Here is a 27,456-nt window from a genome sequence, read left to right on the forward strand (position 1 = left end):
AAGGTTTAACTAATATATATATATATATATATATATATATATATATATATATATATATACACACATATATATACATATACACATACATACATATATACAGCAGGGCTGTTATAGAAGAACTGCACAGAACTCACCACATTACTGCCCTTTATCAGAATAATGTAAAATTGTAACATTGCTGTAGTAAGATGACTAAGCGCCATTACAAGTGAGCAGCCAGAGAGCACACACATGCTGTTCATTAACAACATTGTAATCCTGCTGCAGAAAATCTGGGTCAACAATGTGCTTCTGCTGCCCCCTTGTGGCCTATTTAACTGTATATCATTAAAACGTGCAGGTGTCCACCCCCTGCCCATTAGACCAAGACAAACCAAGAGCTTTTGTTTCTAGTCTACATTTTATTAAACATAGGAAAATAAGTACAAATGGCAAAACCAGAAAAAAATTAACTCGTTTTTCTTTAAACGGGCAAATAAATTAAGTCACCCTTTCAACGACCCAGTACAAGAAACATATCATGTGAATCTGTTCAATACTTCAAGTGACAAAACACAGTACATCCTTCAAAGTCATTTGTGAGTTGCAGAAAATGTGACAAATTCCAGTTAGTGGGGATTTCCCATCAATTCTACATCACACACACACAGCTTTGTTTTAATGGAAACCACTCTTATCGCAGCTGCTCTTGAAGCACTTACAGCTGGCACTGATGTTGGTGCTCAGAATCATTCATTACTGCTGGAAGAAGACTAATCAGAAACCTAAAAAGCCCAATAACTCAAACAGCAATGTGTACTTCACTGGCCCGTACTGGCATTTATCCTCAGTGTTCAGTTTTCAGAGAAAGCTCCAGCAAAATGTACAAAGAAGCCATTGTTCCAACAGAAGGGACAACATAATGTGGCTAAATAGATACAAGCACCAAGCTGCTTCATTTGGTTAACATTTATAGTGAAGAACTTATATACTAGAATGTAGAGCTTAAGCTCAATTAAGTCTATCAGCTGATTATCTCCTGAACATGAGCTATATGAAGATGCACTTTATAATTTAGACCACACATGAAAGTATCACAAGAAATAATTATCCAAGACTGAAGGCCATAGTGAGTGAGAAAAGATTACCTCATATTCTTCAACAAGTACATATAGTATAACTCACCATGTTTATTGTACATTTCTGCAATATTTACATACTTAAAACTTCCCTCTGTGGCTTAACGACAACATGTGCATTTCAAATTACAATCATTTCCACAATCTCTTCACTTCAGAGAGCCAAAGGAGAGAAGTTATAATTAAAGATGCATTTAATGCAATGCAAGACATGGAAATGAGAGTATGGCGTCATCCCAAAAGGCCAAGCTTAAGTGGTGCAACACATGTTAACTATTTTTTTGTTCTTCAGCTGGAAGCTGAAAATTCCTCAGTCAATCGCTTGTCTTGAGTGCCTGATGATATTTACAAGACAAGCTCACACAGAGTGAGAGGTCATATGAACCATGTTGCTCGATCTGTTGCAAACCGATTAAATCAAGGCAAAACACACATGAAGGACAGGAACAGGAAGTTGACACAAAAGGGATATAGTTTCAAGACAAGACAGTTTTGTATTTAACCATTCTAAATGGATACACATGTGCAACCATAAGCATTATTTGTCCCAAAATGTCATCTCTATTACAGGAAAAGTATCTCCATAAATAGTAAATAAATGAATGAATTTGATGTGAGGATAGGGGAAGAGAGGGAAAGGGAAATTGGGAGGAGAAGAGAGAATATCTTCCTAGTAGGAGCGGATGGCAGGAGGGACGTGGGCACAGTCCTGCTCATCCAGAGAGTGGTCAATAACAGGGCGGTACTCCAGGGTCACCTGTGATTAGACAAAAACAAAGATAAAATCATATATAACTAACTATACTGGCCTTTAAAAAGTTAACAGTGGTTACTAGAGCAGCCTAATATCCTGCTGTAAGCACCACAACACACACTGAAGGGGACTGTACCTTTCCCGTCTTAGGGTCGACGGAGGACATAGTGTGTTTCCTCCAGTGCTGATCGAAGGGCTTCTTCTCCTGACCCTGAAGGGGCTTTGAGTAGTCGTACTCATCCACACGATCCTGGAATGTAGTAAAGAAAAACAAACTGTCATTGGAGAGACTGTCTGCAATCAAGAGTGAGAAGTTGTACTTGCTTATTTAGGCAAGTATCCAAAGAAGTATACATAAAGAAATACAAAGACAGTTCAGAAAAGACCAGATCAAGAGGGAAAGATAAGAAGAAAAGTTAAGTGCAAACAGTGGTAGATTGATCAAAGGTAAGCAGAGAATAACAGAAAGAAAAGGAGAACACTGGCAATGACAGAAAGATGGATAGACAGAAATTAGAAGCAGAGGAAAACCTTGAAGTCCTCTCTGGCGTGGGCTCCCCTGCTCTCCTTTCTCTGCTCAGCAGAGTGAATGGTCTGGACAGCGTTCAGCATCAGATTCTGCAGCTCCAATGTTTCCACCAGGTCTGTGTTCCACACAATACCTGGAGGAGAGGAGAGGAAGGAGGAAAAAAAGGAGGAGGCTTACTGTATTTTATGACTTACAGTATATCAGAGTAATACTGTGGCACCTTTTTGTATGAAGAGGCGGAAGGAACTGCAAACAGACCGAAACAGACACAAAAATGGTGTAGTACCTCTGTCAAAGGTCTTGATGTCATCCAAGGTCTGGTAAATGGCGTCCATCTTGTCGCATCCCTCCTTCAGAACAGAGCCAGTACGGAACACTGCAGCATGGGCCTGCATGGTCTGTAAGGAAAGGCAGGAAGAGACAGTTGATTTATGTTTGTCTATGGAAGTTTCCATGGGCCTCAGTGAAGTAAACGCAAGATCCACACAGGTCAGGTGATAATGTGAGAGACCTCAAAATCACTTAAAATAGCAGAATACAGCTTACTGTTGCATAGCACCTAATGTACAGTGACTAAATGTGTACTTTTGTGATGTTTGATTACTTCTACCTACACTTTTGTCAAACACATTTCCAAACACTTTTTTTCTTATGCATAATGTTACAGCCTTCTTTAAGTGTTTGTGTGTACCTTCTGCATGTTGAGCCTGATCTCAGAGGTTCTCAGGCTTCCGTTGGCAAACCTCAGCTTGTCCAGGTTGGCCACAGACTCCTCTCCTGCACTGGGCTGCAGAGGGGACAGTTTCTCCCCTGAAGAGAAAACAAAACACCAGAGTCAGCAGTGAAGCAAGCAGACAACAGCTGTTTTCATCAGCATATTTTTATGCACATTTTGAAGTGTTGCATTAGAAAAGGTAGATGAAAACAGCAATGTTCGGAAAAAAGTTTTTTACACTCGCTTGAGGTGGTTTTTGACTTTTTCGAGCAGAAAAAAAAGAGTTAATGCACGTAATGAGAGATGGAAACACCTTTTCCGAATAATTTCTGACGTAGCAAACATTTAACTCACATGACTGATCAGCTGTGTCCGCTCCAGAAGAAGAAGAAGAAGCTGATACCTTAAGACCTCTCTCCATTTTTCTCTTATACAGTGGTGTGAAAAAGTGTTTGCCCCCTTCCTGATTTCTTATTTTTTTGCATGTTTGTCACACTTAAATGTTTCAGATCATCAAACAAGTTTAAATATTAGTCAAAGATAACACAAGTAAACACAAAATGCAGTTTTTAAATGAAGGTTGTTATTAAGGGAAAACAAAATCCAAACCTACATGGCCCTGTGTGAAAAAGTGATTGCCCCACCTGTTAAAACATATCTTAACTGTGGTTTATCACACCTGAGTTCAATTTCTCTAGCCACACCTAGGCCTGATTACTGCCACACCTGTTCTCAATCAAGAAATCACCTAAATAGGACCTGCCTGACAAAGTGAATTAGATTAAAAGATCTTCAAAAGCTAGACAGCATGCCGAGATCCAAAACAATTCAGGAACAAATGAGAAAGAAAGTAATTGAGATCTATCAGTCTGGAAAAGGCTATAAAGCCATTTCTAAAGCTTTGGGACTCCAGTGAACCACAGTGAGAGCCATTATCCACAAACGTCGAAAACATGGAACAGTAGTGAACCTTCCCAGGAGTGACCGGCCGGCCGACCAATATTACCCCAAGAGCGCAGCGACGACTCATCCAAGAGGTCACAAAAGACCCCACAACAACATTCAAAGAACTGCAGGCCTCAGTTAAGGTCAGTGTTCATGAATCCACCATAAGAAAGAGACTGGGCAAAAATGGCCTGCATGGCAGAGTTCCAAGACGAAAACCACTTCTGAGCAAAAAAGAACATTAAGGCTCATCTCATTTTTGCCAGAAAACATATTGATGATCCCCAAGACTTTTGGGAAAATACTCTGTGGACTGACGAGACAAAGACTTGCTGTGATAAATGGAACCATGAATTCTGCTGTCTACCAAAAACTCCTGAAGGAGAAAGTTTGGCCATCTGTTCGTGACCTCAAGCTGAAGTGAACTTGGGTTCTGCAGCAGGACAATGATCCAAAACACACCAGCAAGTCAACCTCTAAATGGCTGAAGAACAAAATGAAGACTTTGGAGTGGCCTAGTCCAAGTCCTGAGCTGAATCCTATTGAGATGCTGTGGCATCACCTTAAAAAGGCAGTTCATGCTCAAAAACCCTCCAATGTGGCTGAATTACAACAATTCTGCAAAGATGAGTGGGCCAAAACTCCTCCACAGCGCTGTAAAAGACTCATTGCAAGTTATCGCAAACGCTTGCAGTTGTTGCTGCTAAGGGTGGCCCAACCAGTTATTAGGTTTAGGGGCCAATCACTTTTTCACACAGGGCCATGTAGGTTTGGATTTTGTTTTCCCTTAATAACAACCTTCATTTAAAAACAGCATTTTGTGTTTACTTGTGTTATCTTTGACTAATATTTATCTCATTTTTTGATGATCTGAAACATTTAAGTGTGACAAACATGCAAAAAAATAAGAAATCAGGAAGGGGCCAAACAGTTTTTCACACCACTGTAGATGGCCAAGGCGACTGGTTTTGTTTCTTCTTCGAGGTTTTCTTTTACTCTGTTTATTACAGCCATGCGTAACGTAGCCTAGTTTATTCGCTCCAAACCAGTTGATGGAAAATCACCTAATTCGCATTTTCTTTTTTGCGGCATTTCATTTCAAAAGTTTACTTCAAATTTGCTTGATAATTAGATGGAAACATGACTAATGTGTACTGAACTCTGATATCACTCATGAACAGAGGTCCTCACCAGGTTTGTGCTCCTCGGCGATGGTGAGGGCGCAGGCTCTGCCGAACACCACCAGGTCCAGCAGAGAGTTAGCGCCCAGCCTGTTAGCACCATGGACACTGGCACATGCTGCCTCACCGCAGGCATACAGTCCAGGAACCACCTTGTCGACTCCGTCAGCATGGGTGATCACCTGATGGGAAAATATTAAAAAGGTGTGTCACTTTATTGGAGAATGCTCACAGTGAAGTACTTAAAAGAGAGTACAGAGGGAATGTGTGTGGATGCATACGACTGTGCACACATTACTTACCTGTCCCTTGTAGTTTGTGGGTATTCCACCCATATTGTAATGAACGGTGGGCAGGACAGGGATGGGCTCTTTAGTGACGTCGACTCCAGCAAAGATCATGGCCGTCTCTGAGATACCAGGCAGCCTTGCGGCCAGCTGCTGGGGAGGCAAGTGGTGAAGCTGCAGGTACACGTGGTCCTTCTCCGGACCAACACCCCTGAAGGAATAAAAACAGACGGGAATAAAGATACGTTAGAGCAGCAGCTTACTCGGTTGTTTCAAGACCAAAACCCTACAAATGGAGTGATGACTTAAGTGGCTGTGAATCATTCCGTTTTTGCATGCACAGTTACATCATACACACACATATTTTGTCCATACCTGCCCTCTCTGATCTCTATGGTCATGGAGCGGGACACCACGTCTCTAGAGGCCAGGTCTTTGGCATTGGGTGCGTAGCGCTCCATGAAGCGCTCTCCCTCACTGTTGATTAGGATCCCTCCCTCACCACGGCAACCCTCTGTGATCAGACAACCAGCTCCGTAGATCCCTGTACAGATTCACATGTTAAAAAGGGATTTGCATTTTGCTGAGTATAAAAGATATAGTAGTTCCACAGTTTAATGCGGGTTACCATGGTGACATACTAGACATCTAACCTGCTCTGGAACAAGGTTTTGTTCAGGCCATTGGATCCAAATGTTGATGAATGAATAATTAAGTACAAGAATGGTTATATAGTAAAATATTAAACAACAGTTATCTTTGCAATGAAAATACTTCATAGGATTTTTAAGTATGATTGATGTAATTGAATTTAAGGTCAACATTGTGAACATAACATCCTCAAAGCTTTGTTATGACACAATACTGTCTCAATAAAACAAATAGTGTTATTTATTGACTGAACAGTGATAAATCTATTTACTTTGGCATTTACACTGTTTACTCCAGAAACCCTCTCAAGCACCAGACAATTGTGTTACTTTTTACCCTCAAATTGTTTTTAGAGCTCATATTCATTAGATGTTTAGAAGTTGTTTAGATTAGTTAGAAAAGGAATACAAACATCAGCAATCCAGTTATTTTCAATATAAAACTCAACATGCTGATGGCATTTTTACACAATCCAATCAGCCTTGTTAAAGGGTAATTCTGGTATTTTTAAACCTGGGTCCTTTTTTTTTTTTCAACATATTTTGGAGTCTAAATGACTAATAGGTACAAAAAGTTTTGGAATTGGTCCAGTAGCTCGTCTAAGCCAGCAGCCACGAAACGGGTTGCAATGGCTGCAACGTCATCCTTGGGGGCAATTGCGTCCACTAAAAGTGCTTGTTTTTGCCACCGACATGCTCAGATTGTTATTCTAAGTGTGTGACGACATTATAGAAAGGATCCCCACAGAAACAGACCTTTTTGTTAAACAGTAAGATGACTTATTGACTCACGTTTCCAACATCGTCTTCCTGCAACTCACCTCTCGCGAGATTTCAGAGAGAGACTTCTGTTTCTGGTTAAACAAATAGGATCTTACTCTTTAACAAAAAGGTCTGTCTCTGTAGGGATCCTTTCCATAATGTTGTCAGACTTTTGATGAGCGCAATGGCCCCCAAGCATCACGGTGCAGCCATTGCATATATTGTAGCTAGTATAAAAAGGTGTGCTGCATTTATGTAACCAGACACTTAAACAACTCACAAAGTTGGTGCATCACATATAAAAAGGCGAGAAAAATGTGCACTCTAAACTTGATGAACAGCCTTTGGTGACCTCCCACAGGCCACATCACTGGGCTACTTCGTACATACATTGGAGCTCAATGTAAACAACCAAGCCTGAACAGACTCATGCACCAGCCCAATTTAAAAAAAAATCGGTACTGCAAATGTATAAATTTGAGTGACTGGGCAAACAGTGTTTCAGAATTTGGGAGGTGAAATACATGTATGTCAGACTGAGTCATTAACTTAAAAGTGTATAATTGAACCAGATGCATTAATGTCCCATATAGTACATGGGACAAAAGGAAATTAATAGTTCTTAAATAATATATTTTCATTATCTCTCCCAGACACTTGACCAGTAAGTTGTCTGAGTATTACACCAGAGATAAATAGTGCTTACATCTCATAATTTGTCTGTAGTAAAATTAAAACTTACAGAGGAACAGAAAATTGCATTAACCACTAGGACCATAAGGACAAACCGACTGAGAATGAAACACAGTTTACACTAAAGTGTCTTATCACATCACTACGGCTCGACAATAAAATAATGGACTTTGAACTGTTATTTATAGATTAGCTTTACTATTTGAAATTACTGAAAGTAATCTAGACATGTGTTAAGTATGCATGCAGCTGCTGTGGAGCTTTCAAGCAACTGTCCTTCCAAACAAGACAAGGTTTTTCTCTGCTGCTTTAACGCTTCAGTAGTAGAACTATTACTACTAAGTTAATGTTTCTTTTTCTCACCAGTGGGATGGAACTGTACAAACTCCAAGTCCTGGCAGGGCAGGCCAGCTCTGGTCACCATTGCATTTCCATCTCCTGTACTAGTGTGGGCAGATGTGCAGCTGAAATAGGTTCTTCCATAACCCCTGGAAGGAAAGATATAACTCATTTATAAACTTTCATACAGTTTTGGTTATTTTTCCTGTTTTTGCAAACAGTGAGTGCGATACCTACCCAGTAGCAATGACAGTATTCTGGGCTCTGAAGCGGTGAATAGATCCGTCCTCCATGCAGAGAGCAATCACTCCTTTACACTCTCCATTTTCCATCAGCAGGTCCAGGGCAAAATACTCCACAAAATAACTGGTGTCATAACGAAGCGACTGAACAGAAGACAGAAGGGCAGACAGATACGTGAAATGCAGTTAAATGGCACTTCACAGAAAAATTGGTTTCCTTATGTATGGACTGAGTGAGAGAAAAGATGGAGAACAAGTGTGTGGACTTACTCGTCCATAAAGTGTATGCAGTAGTGAGTGTCCTGTCCTGTCTGCTACACAGCAGCAGCGGTGAGCCTGGCCTCCTTTTCCATATTTGAGACTCTGACCTCCAAAGGCCCTCTGGTAGATCTTCCCATCATCAGTGCGGCTGAACGGCATACCAAAGTTCTCCAGCTGGGAAAGAGGCACAGCAGCATGAGGCTGAGATTTGCTGTTGTGTCATATATATATATGTGGAAAGAGCCCTTTTGATGGTGTGACACATAAATGAAAATTTGTGCATGTCAAATAACAATACAAGCAAAATATAAACCACAGAAATGTTAACAAACTTTAAATTATATGTATATTATTTTCATATTTTCTTTTTTTTATACCCACTTTTTATACATCTACATTGTGTTAAGGTAAATTAAATAATACTGTGCTGGTGGATGATTTGTGAAAATGTGCTTTTGACTCAAAATATGCGAAATAATCATTCAAAGTATTGTAGATTTTTACACCTAATCTAAATAGGATAAATGGGGAAACTGTTTTTTTCCCTAAACTGTATGCCGCATATTCTAACTTAATGACTTACATTCTCTGGATTTCCTCCTTTTGTGCCAAAAAGCCAGTAATTGTCAGCTAACATAACCACTGATGTGCATGTGTGTGTGTGTAACCATACCTCCACTACAGCTGCAGGAGCCTGCTCTGTCATGTAGTGGATAGCGTCCTGGTCTCCCAGCCAATCAGATCCCTTCACTGTGTCGTAGAAATGCCACCTCCAGTCATCCTCCTCCATGTTCCCCAGAGCTGCATTAATCCCACCCTGTGAACCGGGTTAATGTTCAACCATTCAATAAAAGAGAGCGATACTGTCTATTATACTTATATGAAGCTTTGGAATTGCATAACAAATCTGTATTGTGAGTTTGTTAATTCCCAGTCTAATGAATGCAGAAGGATTTGAGCCTGATGAAATTCTGCAGAAAAACATACAAATATATATCCTCAATGATCATATAAAATATGTTGTTATACCTGTGCAGCAACGGTGTGAGACCTGGTGGGGAAGAGCTTGGTGATGCAGGCAGTGTTGAAGCCAGCCTCTGACAAGCCAAACGCTGCCCTAAGTCCTGCTCCTCCAGCTCCTACCACCAAAGCATCAAACTCATGATCCACAACTGGGTACTGAGTAGAGATCTAAAAACAATGAAGGAGAGAAGTTACGTTTTACAAACGTCCAATAAAGAGCACTTTGTACATAGTGGAAACTGAATCTCTCACTATAGTCAGGGAGTGCTGTGAGTATGCGTGTTCAAGACCAGTTTGAGGCCATTATTGTGTATTATTAAAAAGTAGAAATTTTGACATTGACACCCGATGTTGCAATGAACTAAATTAGTACATAGACTCACATTTCTACCTATGTACAGTGCTGTATCCTATCATGCATCCATACTAATAACCCTATAAAATGCTGCATAAAATCTACATAAAAGAGTAAAATATAACTCACATCATCTGACACTTTGGCATTTTTCTTCTTGCCATAGATGGAGAAGTGAAAGTTCCTGGAACCCTGAACTGCAGCAGCAGGGACCTGGCCGAAAAGAAAAAAATATATATCAGTGGAGAAATCAAACAAAAGCTGCACCGTTGCTAAAATGGGTAACATTAACCACACTGATGACTACTACTACTACAGAAATCATACTCTGCTAATAAGCATATACTACTATGTTTACTCACACATTGAAGGCAGCTTTAAATGTATATTCCTAATAACACTTCCATAACTATCCACAACAGAGCATTAATACCCGTAATCATTTATCACTGATGGTCGTTTTTAGTTACCTATGGTATCACTATAAGACTAATTTTGTCTAAAGTTGTCTTTAAATATATTTGCATTGTATCCTTTAACATTTTGCTAACTGGCTAACATACAGCAGCTAAAACTGTTATCCACAAGGGCAACTGAAGTAGTTAGCTAACTGTTATAAACAAGTTGGGATACCTCAATTATTGGTGACAGTTTACTGAAAACATTACTCTCTATGTATAATGTGAAACAAACAGAGATGATATAGCTAGATATAACATTTTGTTGGAGTTTTTTTTCATGGTGTCACATTGAAACACCCTAAGCTACATAACACAGGTTACGCAAGTCAGAATCGGTCGGTTATGAAATCTGAAAGCGCAGCGAAAGTCTTCCTTTCAGCAATAAAAAGACAACATGCACACATAAATAGAGCACATATGAAAGATGTAATATCCAAATGCTACTACTCACTGCTTTTGTTTTAGATAGCACCCTCTTGGAGAGGAGACGGGACGCAGCTCGAACACACGCCATGTTGTCAGTTGAAGGACCGATTCTGAGGCACGGCGGATGTTCACATATTCTGTTGCACTGGACCAAACCACTCTGCGAAAATAGGGTTTCACTTATGTCACACCTAATTGTTATCCTCTAATAGCATTTATTAACGTGTTTTAACAGTAAAGAAAACTGCTTTAATAATTGAAATAAATCAAAATAAATACACAAAGACTTTAATTTTAACACCTAATGGGACTGTTATATAAGTGAATTCCCATGAATTACCCCCGGTCGGTATAGATGGACTGCTAAAGCGTAAAAATTGTATAACGTGGATGTGCAGGAACAAATGTATAAGTGACCTAGACTTTTCATTCAAGGTGAGACACAGCACCATATATTTAACAGACATACACTGACTTGTCGTTGGGCTTACAAAGCTCTCATGCCCCGTGTTATGTTTGTATGAAATATTCTAGCGAGCATGAGCCAGCAAACTAAAATGTTAGCTAGCTTGCTAGCTCATAGCTAGCCTTGTTTGTGGTTAGCTGGTCTGTCAAGCCTCCAAGTCATGTCAGACTGGTATTGCTGTCGCTACCTGTCGCAGTGTTTTGGTAAATGCTAACAAGCTAATTACTAACGAACTTTTTCATCTTGTGCTGATTTGCAACACCATTTTACCAAGGCCACACATGCTGTCCAGACATGTTAATGTTTTAAATAGCTTATTAGTGAATCTAAAGCCATTTCCTTCTAGTAAGCTACAAAATCAATGGGCCCTCGGACCTTTGTTGTGTATTGAAACAAGAAACTTCGCAATTAACTGCTGCTAACAGTTTCTGTAACTACTGGCAGCCAGTAAGAAAGACCTGGTGGTTACTGCAGTATCAGAGGTGTTAATAATGAAAAGACACTGCAACTTCAGGAGCACCCTTCAGTTTGTGTTGCTACATTTGAACAGTTATCATATCGTACATTTAAAGGACTCAGTTGTCACTCATGTTTTGGTCTGCCCTGTGTTGATGCGACAGCTGCCTCCATGAACAACTTGAATGACCCACCCAGGTGGAACATCCAACCAGACCCCAGAGGAAGGGGGGCGGGGGCCGGTGATGGGAACCAATGGAACTACGCCCTGCTGGTCCCGATGCTGGGACTGGCTGCATTTCGTAAGTTACACAAGAAGATGTGTTTGTGGATGAGGTAACAGACAGAGTAGTAATGTAGGTTATTGAATGTATAGTTAATGAAATCTTGCGTGCAAAGCAAGTTGAGCTTGTGTGAGAGCCACTCTTTACCTCTGAAAAGTTATTTTTTTCATTTGTCATATTAGTAGCCAACTCTCTGGGAAATGTAGACTCTTGTATATGCGTACAATATACATGTGCATCTCCACTGGCCTAGGACTTTTCTTAAGAATGACAAATGAGATTGGTAGAAATGTATTCGTTATTATACCCAGAATCTGGAACAACACCAGACCAAGGATTAAATACCACCTCCTGTGCGATATGGCTGAAAAAATAAAATATTTCAATATTTGTAAAGATTTCTTTGGTAATATCCATCTAATTATGCATTTACTTAGCTTAAATTGATTTGTCAATCAGAAATGGATTAAATGCAGTCTAAAAAAATAGGTTATAACTAAGTGAGTACAAAGACATCAAGTTTACAAAAGACAGTTCTGTATCAGATCTAAACTAGACTAGAGTGAGTTTTTATTAGAGTCTTACTTGTCTTCTGTCAAATGCATGCTCATGTTTGTTTCTAGGTGCTGCCGTTATCATTTTAACTTTTCTAACTCTCTCAAACTTGGGAAACAAGCAGGTACATTGCAGCAACTGTTCTGGGCTTGAGGAAATTCAATTGTTTGAGAGAGTGCTTTAAAATCATGACAGTATAAGTTAAATATCTTCTTGATCCTGTGTCTTATCCCCCACTGTGCATTCAGGTTGGATCTGGACCAAGGAGTCTCAGAGGGAGATCCAGAAGGTTAAAGCCCAGTATGACAAGGATGTGTCCACAATAACAAGCGAGATGGAGGCACGGTACCGGGAGACACTGACAGAGAGGCGCAGGGCAGTGGCTTCACTAGAGCTGGAGCTGGAGAAAGAGAGACAGAGGGTTAAAGGCTACAAACAGGCCCTGATCTCACAGAGCCAGCAGCTGATGGAAGAACGGAAACAGTTACAGCAGGTAAAGACGTAACCCTCTTTGTCGCCTCCTATGGTCTGCATCTAGGCTGCTCAAGGGCCTTTAAGGACTTACGTGGCCACTGAGCAGAAAAAAATGTCTTATTCCCTCTTCATGCATGTTTTCTTTTCTCTCTCCTTACCCGCTACTCATCTGCCTCTCCTTCTGACTCTTTTCTTTGTCTTGCTCCCACTTTGACTGGCCCTCCATTTCTGCTATTGTGGATGTTTCCCTTCTAACCTGTAGCCTCTCCTGCATAACCCAAAAAATAACTGTCTTTTACCTTGCAAGGAGCGTGACGCCTTGGAGGAAGAGAAGCAAAGGCTAGTACAGTCTGGCACTGCAGGGGCTGTGCTGCATCAAGCCCTGGAACGAGAGAACAACTGGTACCAGCGAGCCACCACCACTCTGAAGGAGCTAGAGGGTCAACTTGTGGAGCGCCAGAATGCTTACTGTTCCCTCATCCAACCTCGAGATCAACGGCTGGAGATGGAGAAGAACATGCTGCTTAAGGTCGTCAAAGAACCCATAGGGGAAGAACTGGATCTAGAGTCCGATCTGAAGGATATTTTCAAGAGAGATAAGCACTGTGCGGACCTGCTAAACATGGACAAGAGGAAGAATGGAAGCATCATGTGGGTGTATCTCAAGTACTGGCAGCTGCAGGTCACTGTCCAGAAACACAAGAAAGCTGAAGAAGCCATATTACAAGGGAAAATCTAGTCTCACACAAAGTGACAAAAGAAAAACACAAGCCGGTGTTTGTCATTTGACTTTGAAGAATGTTGTAAGTATATGGATCGGGAATGGAAAATGCATGTATTTTTCAATATGTGTAATTATCTTTACTTGATAGGTATGTTATGGAAACACACAAGAGGCAACATCTGAAAGTTCCTCCCTTGATCGCAATGTTTTGAAAAGAAGGGATATTTTGTCAGGTTTTGAGCATGCTATTTTTTTTAAATGCACTAGAATCATTCAGGTGAATTTCCATTTAGCCCCTTGGAATTTTTTGTCAGAACATTTGTGTCAATGTAACTCCCCTTCTCTGAGTGCCATGAATTACTGCTAGGTGCATATATTGAATGTCTTGAAATTTTTGTTCCACCATCTCGGGTATGAATTTAGGGGCTCCCAATAACTGTTCCCAGCATGATGTGATAATATACACACATGTTCAGGAAAAAAAATCATAATCACAATAAAAACTACTGTGTTGAACAAAACAGCCAGCAATCATGAACACATTGTCAAGAACATTTTTTCCAACAATATTTGGATGGAAAAGTCCTTGAAGTCTTCCTGCGGAGTGTGGTGATACCGTATGTGGATGGACTGTTGTGGGAGATATTTATCATGATATCCGTAGGACTTCATTAGTTTTTACTAACACTTCTGTCCATCAACTTTGGGTTTCCTTCCATCTATGACATCTCTTTACACTTTGATGTGTGTTTTCATTTAGGATACATGGCCTAAAGCCAATGGAGTCTGTTTCTAATCACTGGTTTAAAATGTCCAGTCTTCAGTGAAAGATTGTGGGAGCTTTTTAACTATCAGGAGGCAGGACACTGAAGGTGCATGTGAATCTAAATAAGACAACAGAGCTCAAAGTAGTGCTCAGTACTGTAAATACTGCAACAAGCTAGTCAAACCGCACCCTTTTTACGTCACACTACACCCCTGTAATGACAGGATTAACTAAAGCTGTAGCATTTTTATAAGCTTACAAGCCTCCACACATGTTTTTGTTTTGACCATAACTTGAAGTGCTGGATATAAATGCTAATGTACTGACTCTAACCAAGAAGAACTTCATTTGCAGGCTGTTTTTGTTTTCTCCTTAGAATCTCAAAAGTACTGCTATTTACCAAAGTGTAATATCAGCTCACTGATGGTCCCTTTGCAATGTTGTTGTCTTACCACAGAGGGGTGCTGCCACTGGATCTGTATATTGAAGAATGATAATTTAATACAATAGCTATGTGGAAACTCAGTGCATACATAAAAAAACAGTATGCAATATGAATAGATGGAAACTACAGATGCATTCCAAAAGTCCCAACCTTAACATAGCGCATGTATGTAAAGTTATTTGTTGCATTTTCTCTAACAGGACAATCTTATTAACTTCAATGCCATGTCAAACAGTAGGCAAAATGAGGTTCCAGACAGTGTTTCATGAAGCTTAGTTAGGCAGGGAAATCACTGACCATGACCAAGTGTAATTTCTTCCTGGAACATAGTGCACAATCATCATAAAGAGTCTGTCAGAATGTGTTCATATCAGTATATTGTTACATTTTATTATAGCACATAATTTATGAATTCATCAATTCAACATTATTCCACCTTTTTAAAGATGATCATTTGATTGTTTAATTAGGAGAAAAGAAACCCAGTGAATCTCTCCTAAAATAAGTTAACACTCCTCAAAAGAGGAGTTTTTCCATTTAAGCCTTTTGTTTGCATAATACTAAAAATATCAAGTTACTTAACAGATGAGATATCTAGGAGTTTGTCATACATAGAAACAATACTTGTGAGGCATATCATCATTAGGCATTCTTTTTTTCAAAAGTCACAGTTTAGATAGTTGATTCAATTTAGAAGTACATTTTAATTTAGTAATACTAGTATGTAAATTACAATAACAAAAACTATGTTATATTTTCTGAACTGCGATTTTAAATACCCTCTACCTCCTTGCTTCACTCCCTCCTCTGCACCCAATGAGAGATTTCCCTTGGTGAGGACATCAGGCTCGAGGCTCTGAAGTTCACTCTGACTGGCTTGCTGAGGTCCTGAGTTACGGCAGTCACCTCCTGCTTATCCACTCCACCCTTCCTTAATATGACTGGCTTTTGCTCTGTGCACCCAAAGGTGGTTGTGGTGGTGTGATGCAGGTCCCAGCTGGTGTTGAAGAAGGGTAGCTGGTGCTCTGTCATGGCTCTGCTGCTGTTACTGCCCAGCCTCAGTGTCTGGCTGGGACTCCTCTCGACCATGAAGTGCACCACCTGTTGCTGCTTGTAACTCTCTCTACGAATGCTGTCTGTCTCTGACACGGTCAGCCTGGAACACATTACACACACCAGATAAATGATTTTTAATCCACTCTCTGCAACACACTAAAGTAGAGTGGTGCTGTGATCATCATATCTATTTCACATTCTTATAGACTTTAGGGTAAATCCGCACTGAATTACTCAAGAAGAAAACTGTGGCTTCACTGCCCCTGGTTGGTTGTTTAAAGCTGGTTGCCTTTTTGACCACACCACATTACATATTACAGGTGTTTTCCTTTAGTGGTCACAGGCAACATACCTGCAGTGACATCAGTGATCAGGATGAGGTCATGAAGTGCAACTTGAGCAGTGCAGCAGCAGTTTTCAGCCCTGCTACATGTGCATCACTGTGGATTTTACCCTCTAAGTCAAAATAGAGTGTGTCCATGTCATGTGTTTACAGTAAAAATCTGTCTGTCTCTATCCTGCTGCTTGTCAACAACATGCCGTGCACTACACCATATAAATCTACAAACACTTAACAAAGTTCACATTCACATAACAGAGAGAAAACAGTACATGTATTGTGAGAACAACCTACTTGTATTGCGGTCTCGTTTCAAGGACCAGGCTCAGCCAACATGCTTGGTAGCTCTCATTCTTGCACTGGTTGTCCTCCTGAAGATCACAGTAGGAGTTCACCAGGTAGCAGCCTCCTCTGCTCACACAGTGCATGGTGTGCAACTGTGTCAAGAGTGTGAATGTCAGTGATTTCTATGTAAAAAGCTTGTGCCAAGACACACTCTCCTTTCCCTCGTGTCTGACTTGACTGGCATAAAACAGATACAATGAGCAATCAAATCGTGTGTCATCATCAATGTGTGTATCTCTGTGTGGACCAAGTAGTCTGAGATGTGTGTGTGTGTGTGTGTGTGTGTTGGGCAATGTCTTAAATATCCAGTCTTGTTTCTATTTTTACTCCTTTGCATCACTTTGTAGTGAATGTCCTCACTTCAGGCATCCTGAAGGTTGGTTTTCATTTGAAAATGAGCTTTAGCTCTTTCCATGACGTGAGTCAACCAGATGAATCCGGATGAAAGTTGAAAGCGAACCCCCGCTAATTTCATTTATTGAACGCATTTGTGTTGTAACATGTACCTGTAGATAACAAGAGAAGTCATCAAACAATCTTAACTTGTGCAGCTTTCGGACTTTCTGTATTATGGTTTGGGTTTGATCATGTGCATGTGAGTAGGTTTGTGGAGACCTGTGTGTTTACATCCATACTATAAGTGTGTGTGTGTGTGTGTGTGTGTGTGTGTGTGTGTGTGTGTGTGTGTGTGTGTGTTGACAGAAATATGAAATGACTAATCTCTTTGACTGACGTGAATCCAGGGTTCATCCCATCAGGTCAAAGAAAATATCCTCCCACTCCTCAGATGTCTCTCGCATAGACCACATGTCGCAGGGAGGAAACAGCTGAGGGCAATCAGATCACCGACTGACAGTCAGAATCCAACTCATTAATCCAAAGCTACGGCAGTTCCTTGGCCAAAGTCATGTAAAAGACTGCAGAAGTAATGTAAAGTTCTCTGTCACCACCAACCCCGTGCATTTGATCTGTGAATGGTTTACCTCTCTATGAATGTGGGATAATGAGAAAGAGTGATGGACAGTGAGAGCTGACAATGAAAGAGTCCTGAGCTCAACAGATGTGCTCCCACTTTCGTTTTCAGTTATGATGGATGGATGTGAAAAAAAGGTTGGGAGGCAAGTAAAAGACTGTATTTACACTAAATGCTTTACAGGACAGATTAACATAGCGGGATCAGAGCTGCAGCACCACACTAATGAAGCTATCTAGACTTCCGTGTGTGTAACTAGTTACAAAGTCAATTGATTTGAGGAAACATTCTTCCATACAACATTTCTGTGACGTTTTATTACTTTCTCAAACAACAGTTGCACTTCCACAAGTGAATTGTTTGTTACTTCAGTGCTCTGTCAATATTTAAACCTTGAGTACTCTTGCTGTCATGGGGACATTGGCAACCCCAGTTTCATCAAACTGTGAGGGTGAAACTGAATCAGAGGGCGTATGATGGTGTGACTGAGGCAGTGGACCGTATGCTGGACTCATCCCAGCAAAAACAGTCTGATCCAGCAACACAAGAGCCAGTATTACATGACTTCTGCCTGATGCTGACTAGTAAACGTTGCTGTGGCAACATGAACGTACATTCACAAACAAAAACAAGCATCTCATAACGTTCAGAAGTGGCAAGTAGTTTTCCATTACGAGTAGGCAATTCTACAGCCAAGCCATTTATTTAATATGAATGAATGTTATTATCGGAGCAGGAATCTTATTGTTATGAATCCACTGCACAGATTTAACATTAAATGTGTGAAAAAAATCAGATTCCATGTAGTTTCTCCATCTTTGACTATCTAAGACAAAACCACATTTGTGATTGTGCCTGTCTATTTGCCATCCATTGGACCACACAAATCAAGTTTAATCAAAGGTTGGCAATAAAAGGAGGTTATAGAGGATGCTAACACTCTTAATCCTCCTGCATTATGAGAACAGCATTGGAACACAGGTCATTAAAACTATCTTACTGTTTCTTACTGTATCATGAAGTGGAAGCAGTCGTTCATCTTCAACCAAAAAAAGCCCAAAGAGTTGAAATGTATATAAAACTAAGACTTATTTAAGTAATGCAATTACCCTGTACTGGACATTGCATGGTCTCATTCATTGAAAAAAAAAGAAAGAACAAAGTAGATACATAAGATTCTTTTTTTTAAATAATCAATTTATTATCAAACATTCAAATATACAGTAAATTTCTCTAAGTCTGAAAATTAGTTGAAACAATGACCAAAAAACAAAACAAAACATGATGTCTGATACCAACAACTCCGAAGTCTTTGTGGTTGTGAGCCCTCAATCTTCAGACTTGTTCTACCCACACATTAATGTTATAGAGATAAACGTATGTCCGATGTGCCAGTATTTATCAAGGCTCCTGGTATCACTGCTGATCAGACAATCCTTTTATGGAAACAAAACTGACTTTCATTTACTGAATAACAGACTGGACCCAATCTGCTGTTTACTATGTCAAATAAAGCATCAGAGACCAGACCTGCCTTAACATCTCAGCATCATTAGCTGAACCAGGCAGGCCTCTTCCTGGCCCTCTCCACAATCCTCTTGTCTTTGTCCTGCTGGCTTGGTGTCTCACCCTCATACAGCACGACAGTCTCCACAGTCGGGGCCCTCAGCGGGCCGCCTTCCATGTCTTTAATCTGTTGACGAATCAGACCAGTCTCCCTGCACACCTTAGCATAGCAGAAGCCACACATGATGTGTTTCTGCTTCAAGTGGCCACATTCTGGACACGGCTCGATGTTGGTCTGAGAGAGGGAGACAGACAGTGGAGACTGTGAGTTTTGAAATGACTTCTGACATACCTTTGGCATTTACTGTACTGCAATTTCTTGTTAGTTATAGGCCAACATATATGTGTGACCAGCTAATATCAACCGGTAATGTCGGCCGCCTCTACTCGAGATATTGCTTTAAAATTATGTCAATCAAGCTTGTACACTGAAGAAAATCAATTACACAGAATTTGAAATGTGAAATCTCATCAGTGATTCTAAGAGGTGTGTGCCTCTTGTCATTAACAGTTATTTCCTTGTACTCTGAGATAAGCAGTTCTTGAGCAACTTAAGTTCAAAGTAGTTCTCAATTAAACAGTTGACAACTAAGTGTGCAGATTATTGTGATTAAAGGTATACTGATATCATTTTTCTGAACTGATCCTCATTAAGTGGATCACAATTATTACTGAGGAATATTAAATGAGTAATTCCCTGTATTGAACATGAATTGAATAACATTAAAGTGTTCCTAAGTCACATTAAACAACGGGGGTTCCTAAACATAACAGCTGATGAGTTACATTCAGATTGTTGTTATCTTCTTTGTTGGCTGAAGAATGTTGACATATATCCTGTTATTTATAGACATGTTATTAAAAGCTCCATTAGTTGTGGAAAGCTAATTTATTAATTTGCTGGTGTAGGTAATTTGTTGGTAAACTGTTGGTGCAGCATCTATCCAACTTGTACCAAATGCCATTGAGCTTAAATGTACAGGGGTGAGTTACAGCGGATATCTTGGCTAGTCACTCCCAATCAATCAGTACATACAGTCAGAACTCTAAGCAAGACAAAAGTTTGTGTTAGTTGGGTTCTGGGGTGAAATGACCCTTTGAGAGGATCCAGGGGTGGCCCTAATCAGTGTACCTTGACTTTTAGGAGTTTGCCTTCAGCTCTCCTCCTGGTGCGGTTGACCTCTATGGTGCGTCTCTTCTTGGGTGCTGCCATCCACAGGATGCTGTCTAGGAGGCCAGGGGGCTGCTCCGGGATCTGCTGCTCCACCAGCTCATCCTCCTTGTCGAGCTGAGGCAGGAGGCTGGGGCCATTCACTGCCAGCGCTGGAGCTGCACACAGGAAAAACACTGTTCACTTCTTGCTTCACTTCTACCGCAACCCAGGTCAATCAGCTCAGTATGACCGGGGAAAAGGATGCAAATGTAGAGAGACAGCTGAGGTAAGATGTCAAAGGAAGGTGGAAAGTAAAGGTAGCGAGTTTAAACTCTGGATGAAATCAAATTAAAAGGAAAACAGAGAGAGACACAGTGTGTGTGTGTGTGTGTGTGTGTGTGTGTGTGTGTGTGTGTGTGTGTGTCAGCAACAGAGCCTGTTTCCATGATTAGCAGTAACGTTAGCAGCCGGCCCGAGCTCAGATCAGTAAACTCACCCAGGTGTCTGTCTAGCCCGGCCGACTGCAGAAGCCTGGTTTCAATGTGCAGCAAAGAGCACCTGAGGCTGTGCACTAACGCGGCTAAATTCATCATTTTTGTTGTCAGCACGCTTCTTCTCCATCCAACATGTCAAACAGCTCACGGTCACTGGGATTCAATACGTCATCAAACGGCGACACCAAACCATTTTCTTCTTCTGTTTAATTTCCGGCAGACAAGACGAATTTAGGCGTCTTACTACAATCTAGCGGTCAACTGTCCAAACTGCACTCGTTAGTTTATTCAGAGTAATTTAACTAAACATGGTGAAGCTTTCTGAGATAATTCTCCAAACCAAGCCAAGTCTGTCCTCTATGAGATAGTCTGAACTAAATATAGTTTTCGTCTCCAGTTATTGTCTCGTCTTAGTTATAGTGCCCTTAGCTAGCCTACATGTTTGTCAAAGATCTTGCTAGATTATGCTGTGACATTCAATTTGGAACATATTGATTTCTATCTTAAATGTGTTTTAAGAATGTAAAAGTATATTTCCTTAGTAAAGAAAGGACAAATGTGATCATTTTTAAGTTTTAAATTATTAAAGTTGATAGTGGACGTACAAAAAGACCCACATCAATTTTTAATTGCTCTCTTATTGTACCACCAGATTACTGTCATTGTCTAGCATTGGTCCAACATAATTGATAATTCAAACTGATATATCATTAGAGTAAAAAAAAAAGTATAGCCTTTGTTTGAACATATGCTTCCTCAGTCCCTCAGGTCTATAACAATTTAAAAAAAAATCCGTAGTCCAGATTATGTGTAATTTCAATTTCGGAAGACACAGAAAAATTAGAGGGAGAGGTTTTACTTTTTTACTGATTAATTTAAAGTTTTGGCCGTACGGTCTATCACTCCACAGACTTGGTTTTATAATATTTTATATTCTATATTTACTATATCTAAATATTGTTTGGTTTGTAGGGCCTAGTGACACTCAGAGTAGAGGTTTAATAGGTGGCAGTACACACCGTTAACTGTGTTTGCGACTCTTCAGCCAACACAGAGTAGAAGAAGAAGAACAAGAACAAGATGGCGGAACGAGGCTACAGTTTCTCTCTCACCACATTTAGGTAAACTTTGTCAAAATTGTCCTGAAATTGAAAAGGGCGTCTAAACTTGCAGCATGTAGAGGTTGTTTTTGAATGACAGTATGATAAAGTGTATGCACGGTTTTCCGTTTTGAGAGGAAAAGAAGGTTTTGAGAGCTGTTGTAGTCGATGCACTGTCATCGCCGGGTAGTAATGAATCGGCTAACGTTAACTGTTAACATGTCGGCTAACATGCCTTTTAAATTAAATAGCCAAGTAACTCTTTGCTTCTTATATCAATAATAAAAACTCGCCAGATTTGTTTATTTGTGAGCCTATTACTGAATAGACCGAAACAGGTCCGTTTTACACGCGACTCTTCTAGAGACTAGCTTAGCTAAATTAGCTCAAATGAGTCAGTTGTTTTAGCTTTTACTTTCAGTTTCGTCTTTGTTAATCTTTATACGCTAAATCAGATTTTCAAACTACGGTAGTTGTTGTATCTTCCTATAGTTTAGGTTAGTTTTCCTCCACCTCACAGCATAATAATGCAGCATCGTGTGTTTCTTCCTGCAGCCCTTCGGGTAAACTGGTCCAGATTGAATATGCCCTGGCAGCTGTAGCAGCCGGAGCTCCCTCAGTTGGCATCAAAGGTATGGAGTCCTGGAGATGAGTGGAGCATATTGAACTTTGGGTTTTGGAGCAAAAGTTGGCCACGGGCCTTTGAAGATTATTGTATTGTTGATAAAATAAGTTAAATGCTTTAAGATCAAAGTTTTGATTAAATGGGATAACAAACCACATTAAATGCAGAGGGCAGTGCGCCTTCAGGCTAAATGTGGTAGCGGTGCACAATTCGTTTTTTAATTTTTAAACCTGAAAAAAACAAAACACAAAATGCTTTGGTAAATCTGATACAGTATGGAAAAGTAATACCACGCTGTAGTTTTGCCTTTCCATCGGCAGTATTTTTTTCATAATAGTGAAGGATTTGCGCTCTATCCAGACACGTCAATACGCAGTAACATTCATGGTGCAGCAACCTCAGCAGTCACCAGCATCCTTAAAGGCTATACATATGACATTACATAGTTGAAGCTGGTTAGAAACAATCATCGTCCGTTAGGATTTGTGATGACACTAATTGCAATATTCTCTTTGATTTTCAGCTTCCAATGGCGTTGTCCTGGCAACAGAGAAGAAACAAAAGTCCATTCTGTACGATGAGCAGAGTGTCCACAAAGTGGAGCCCATCACTAAACACATAGGCATGGTCTACAGCGGCATGGGGCCTGACTACAGGTGGTGATTCTTTCTGTGTTTGGAAGAAAAACAGAATGGCAGCAGCTTAGGTTTCTTTCCTAACTTTAGACAAGAAGTATCTTTCTGTGTGATGTCCAACGGCTTCCAAATGCACTATAGAGGAGAAAAAATGTGAAACCAGGCTGCGCTTAGATTGTTCATTAGCAGCTAAAGCAACAATATTCCTGGCCTTATCCAGTTTATTTTAAATGGATATGTTGGGGGCTTTGCATGTTTTAAGCCTTTAACACATTGAATATATTTTACACAACCAATTTGCAAAGCATACCGTAACGTTTTTGGATTGATATCCTGGTTTCCAGACAGCTGTTGATGTCTGGTGCTCTGACAACTTTAGAATCACTTGCTGAAAAGGGACATTTGTAATATAAGAAACCAAATACCTTTAGTGGAGGCCAGTTGGCAGCCTTAAGTGTTTCTTGTGGGATTTTTCCCAGGTGATAATTTTTCTTTTAGTGTTGGTGAGTTACATTTAAAGCTAGTGCTATGCCTTGTGCACACAAACACACAATATTTAGAGTTTAGAGAAGAGTTTCATTCTTCGGGGTTGTGAGTACAGAGCATATCCACATCTTGTGTAAACAAGATTAAAATAAAAAATAAAAACATAATTCAGGAATTTGTTGGCTTTGTATGTGAGAAATCTAAAAGAAGCACCAGAGTTGGAATGGCTACTGAACCTCACATGCACAGATAAATTAATGAGATGTGTTGTCCTTGCAGGGTTTTAGTGCGACGAGCCCGGAAGTTGGCACAACAGTACTTCCTGGTTTACCAGGAGCCAATCCCCACAGGCCAGCTTGTGCAGAGAGTGGCCTCTGTAATGCAGGAGTACACGCAGTCTGGGTGGGTAGACACACTAATACACATGCTGCTGATAGACACATCACCTTTTTATATTTCAGAGGTAAGATGTATTCAGTCAGAATTTTTACATTTAATCTGCTTTGTTTTTTCCTCCAGTGGAGTGCGTCCGTTTGGCGTTTCATTGCTGATAGCTGGATGGGATGAAGACCACCCCTACCTGTTCCAGTCAGACCCCTCTGTATGTTGTATTACTAATGCTCATATTTGTTGAAAAACAATATTTGTCTTCAATTACTATTATTTTGTTTTATTTAATATTTGACAGCAGACTAACTCTGCCTTGCTGTAGTAGTAGTAATAATAATAATAATAATAATAATAATGATAGTAATAATAATAATAATGATAGTAATAATAATACTGCTCATTAATTGTCTTAAAATAATAATTTCATGTTTCTGAGATGTCAGGGTGCTTAAGTGCTTTTAATCTCTTCCAATACCTGTTACAGTTATATCCTTTCTTTAAGTGTTGGATTTAGTTGCACATCTTGTCTGTTTGGAAAGTGCTGAACACTGATTTTTATTCTTCTGTTTCTGACTGGCAGGGTGCATATTTTGCATGGAAAGCCACAGCCATGGGAAAGAACTACGTTAATGGAAAAACATTCCTTGAAAAAAGGTAAGATTTTACAATTAAAGACTTTTTTTGTATAATGAATAGAATAACATTATGTTAGGAACAGCAAATATATAGATGTGGATTTTGATCTATGAGCTGAGCTTGGTACTTGGTACTTTTACTTATCAAGATCAGCAAAAATTATCAAGGTTATGTCCATATATCATACAATATTGCCTGTTGTGTTTACATGCGTGTTTATTTGGATACGAATGTCACCAACATTTTAACCAGAAAAAACAGCAGGGTTTTCCCTACGCACAAGACTAGGGCACAACGCCTGAGCGTTTTTTTCCACAGCCCCTAAGCCGAATGAACAGAAAAAAACTATACTGAGTCTGAGACACGTTATGCTGTGATTTCTGGTTGCGCTGCTTATTTCCTCTTGTCGTCTGCTCTGTGACTGAGTTTCGCCATGGGCAAGGCTCAGACAGCTTAACAGTTCATTGCTCTTTGAAAGGTTTTACTTTATTATGTGAATATATTATCATTATATCAGTGGCATAAAATGGTCTTAAAATGACAGTGATATTGTTTAGTGCAATTTTTTCTGGGACAATGTTATCGTCCAACAAAAGTAGATATTGTGACACACCTAAACACAGGTGTATTACACAGGTGTATATTTTAGAGATATAGTGATACATTCAAAGTTATTAATGTTTTTTAGTATAATCCAATTTGAGCAAAGTCTGAATGGATACAAGTGACAGAATCTTTTATTTCTGATAAACATGAAAACCATGCACACTTTCTACAGTTTAAGGTACTTTAAATGTCAGTGCCGATAGAATCGAAGCCCCAGTTTGATGTATAAACAAGGCTGAAGACTGTGGTTGAGCTTTACTATCCAATTAAATTTGCATACAGGGAAGATGCGCCAGGATCATATTTGCTTCACTACAGTTATGGAAAAGCACTAAAAAGTAATTAAGTTTTGCATGAGACCCAGCATGTAGAACCTGATTTCAACGATTCTCAGCAAGTTACCTAAATGGAGTGAATTTGGTGTCACCCCGGCTCATTATATCATATTAGCACTTATGTCTTGTATTAAAAAGGGTTCAAATTGTAACATACAGTACACCATGGATGTACACAGTTGAGGTGTTTGGTAGGGTGGGCTGTTCTTCTACTTGATGCACTCTACACAGATTTGCTAGATGACCACTTTGCTTTTGTTCTCCAGGTATAACAATGATCTGGAATTGGAAGATGCCATCCACACAGCCATCTTGACATTGAAGGTATGTTGTTTGTTATAAAAGTACCTAAGGTATGGAATCTATCTTCACTGTTAGTGTGTTTCCCCTTTTATTATCAGTCATTTACACTCCGCTCATCTTTGTGTTTCAGGAGAGCTTTGAGGGTCAGATGACAGAGGAGAACATTGAGGTGGGGATCTGCAACGAGGCTGGCTTCAAAAGACTCACCCCAGCGGAGGTGAAAGACTACCTGGCAGCCATTGCGTGAACACACCCTCCCTGGTGACGGGGCTTTCAGGCCACATTTCAAAACAAAGACATAACAGCACAGTAGCCAACAGTCGCATGATACATTTTTGTAAACCACAGTCATTCAGATAGTTTGGCCACATTGTGTCATAGCCGAACTGTTTCGACCCTGAAAACAGGAGAGGATGCCCGCCATTACTTCACTATATTCATGATTATTAAGATGAGCTGGCAGAATCAGACAGCCTGTTTTTGAGATTATGCCCAGATCTATTTACTTAAAGTGACAGCCTTTGTGTGTGTGCAGCTAATGTGGCTGCCACGCTAAACTGCATTGATTAAACTCAATCCGTGGCTGTGAGATGGCAAACTCACGTTATCACATAACTAATTGGCTTTGTTGTCAAACACACACCCAATGTGGCGGTTGGCTGCTGTGCATATGAATCGGAATGTGGGCTGTGATGAGTGAAATCTCAAATCTTCCATTGAATCCTTACATTTTCTTATTTCTCATTACTGTTGCAAAGGCAATGTTATCGGTTTACAAATCAGGCACGGTTTCTTTATGCGTCAAAATTCAATTGCTTGTAACCATTGTGACAAATGGCCTCTTGTTGCACAAAAAGCAAAAATTTAAAATGGTAACAAGGCTAGCAGTCATTAGAGACTAGAAAGAGCTTTGGTCTCTGAGGGTGACTTATTCATCCTGAACATTGACATTTTTCCCATTAATCTCCTGACTGCACCGCATTAGTATCCCTCAGGAATGAGGATCCCTCATGAAGGAGGATCCACAAGTAGGGAGGATGCAATGGAAAGTTTTGAGATTTTACAGGATGTTTCAGGATCTAGTTGCCTGTACAGCAGTTTTACACAATGTTTTTTTTTTTTTTTTTCTCAGGCTAGAAACAATTCTAGAGTTTGTATTTTCTCATCTGGTATCTGTCACTTATTCCAATAAAAGATGATGAGTTGATGGTGTCTCTGTGTTTTTAAATTAATATGCTATTAATTTTATTGTTAAATACCTAAAACATGAATGTGCTGCCAGTGCATGGTTTGTGTACATAATGAGCGCGCCCTAGTACGCAGTTTGGAGCAGAGCGCGCTCTAACATCAACCGGAACACCTTTTCAAATTTTATGCATATCCCTCCGCCTATGTTATATTTAAACAAATACTATGACTGATATAGTATTGACGACAACAATGGCTATTACAATCCGCTGCGTCGTGGGTGTGAAGAAAATAATATTACTTCTACAGTTTGA

General features: G+C 39.9%; 5 protein-coding genes across 9 annotated transcripts; 2 read left to right on the forward strand and 3 right to left on the reverse strand.

Moving 5' to 3' along the window:
- Positions 1-381: 381 nt before the first annotated feature.
- Positions 382-10,894, reverse strand: sdha (succinate dehydrogenase complex, subunit A, flavoprotein (Fp)). Its single transcript, XM_044206653.1, has 15 exons — positions 10,767-10,894; positions 9,984-10,067; positions 9,506-9,667; positions 9,150-9,293; positions 8,486-8,650; positions 8,211-8,359; positions 7,998-8,122; positions 5,905-6,073; positions 5,545-5,740; positions 5,253-5,424; positions 3,093-3,211; positions 2,688-2,799; positions 2,404-2,534; positions 2,009-2,122; positions 382-1,875 (listed from the first exon to the last, which is right to left on the reverse strand). Exons 1-15 carry the CDS (start codon positions 10,827-10,829, stop codon positions 1,789-1,791), a joined length of 1,992 nt encoding a protein of 663 aa, XP_044062588.1. The 5' UTR covers positions 10,830-10,894; the 3' UTR covers positions 382-1,788.
- zmp:0000000930 (telethonin) lies at positions 10,794-16,935 on the reverse strand. Of its 3 annotated transcripts, none has more exons than XM_044206660.1 (3): positions 16,602-16,935; positions 15,698-16,067; positions 10,794-10,901 (listed from the first exon to the last, which is right to left on the reverse strand). In XM_044206660.1, the coding sequence occupies exons 1-2, from the start codon at positions 16,733-16,735 to the stop codon at positions 15,707-15,709; spliced, it is 495 nt and encodes a 164-aa protein (XP_044062595.1). In that variant the 5' UTR covers positions 16,736-16,935; the 3' UTR covers positions 10,794-10,901; positions 15,698-15,706. The 3 variants fall into 3 exon arrangements, with proteins under 3 accessions (XP_044062595.1, XP_044062594.1, XP_044062593.1); XM_044206659.1 differs by lacking the exon at positions 10,794-10,901 and adding an exon at positions 14,385-14,942; XM_044206658.1 differs by lacking the exon at positions 10,794-10,901 and having other exon boundaries at positions 14,949-16,067.
- LOC122881023 (coiled-coil domain-containing protein 127-like) lies at positions 11,022-14,238 on the forward strand. 3 transcript variants are annotated; one of them, XM_044206655.1, is made up of 4 exons: positions 11,022-11,176; positions 11,828-11,965; positions 12,751-12,995; positions 13,284-14,238. In XM_044206655.1, the coding sequence occupies exons 2-4, from the start codon at positions 11,836-11,838 to the stop codon at positions 13,713-13,715; spliced, it is 807 nt and encodes a 268-aa protein (XP_044062590.1). In that variant the 5' UTR covers positions 11,022-11,176; positions 11,828-11,835; the 3' UTR covers positions 13,716-14,238. The 3 variants fall into 3 exon arrangements, with proteins under 3 accessions (XP_044062590.1, XP_044062591.1, XP_044062589.1); XM_044206656.1 differs by having other exon boundaries at positions 11,056-11,176; positions 11,819-11,965; XM_044206654.1 differs by lacking the exon at positions 11,022-11,176 and adding an exon at positions 11,224-11,410.
- A 1,866-nt stretch (positions 16,936-18,801) lies between the features above and the next one.
- On the reverse strand, positions 18,802-21,034 carry mrpl32 (mitochondrial ribosomal protein L32). Its single transcript, XM_044206665.1, has 3 exons — positions 20,841-21,034; positions 20,324-20,520; positions 18,802-19,426 (listed from the first exon to the last, which is right to left on the reverse strand). Exons 1-3 carry the CDS (start codon positions 20,935-20,937, stop codon positions 19,178-19,180), a joined length of 543 nt encoding a protein of 180 aa, XP_044062600.1. The 5' UTR covers positions 20,938-21,034; the 3' UTR covers positions 18,802-19,177.
- A 775-nt stretch (positions 21,035-21,809) lies between these two features.
- On the forward strand, positions 21,810-27,161 carry psma2a (proteasome 20S subunit alpha 2a). The gene is made up of 8 exons (XM_044206664.1): positions 21,810-21,959; positions 22,494-22,570; positions 23,087-23,219; positions 23,964-24,086; positions 24,204-24,285; positions 24,655-24,728; positions 25,918-25,975; positions 26,085-27,161. The coding sequence occupies exons 1-8, from the start codon at positions 21,919-21,921 to the stop codon at positions 26,199-26,201; spliced, it is 705 nt and encodes a 234-aa protein (XP_044062599.1). The 5' UTR covers positions 21,810-21,918; the 3' UTR covers positions 26,202-27,161.
- Positions 27,162-27,456: the final 295 nt, after the last annotated feature.

The sequence above is a fragment of the Siniperca chuatsi genome, linkage group LG9 (assembly GCF_020085105.1).
Source record: "Siniperca chuatsi isolate FFG_IHB_CAS linkage group LG9, ASM2008510v1, whole genome shotgun sequence".
Taxonomy (NCBI): Eukaryota; Metazoa; Chordata; class Actinopteri; order Centrarchiformes; family Sinipercidae; genus Siniperca; species Siniperca chuatsi.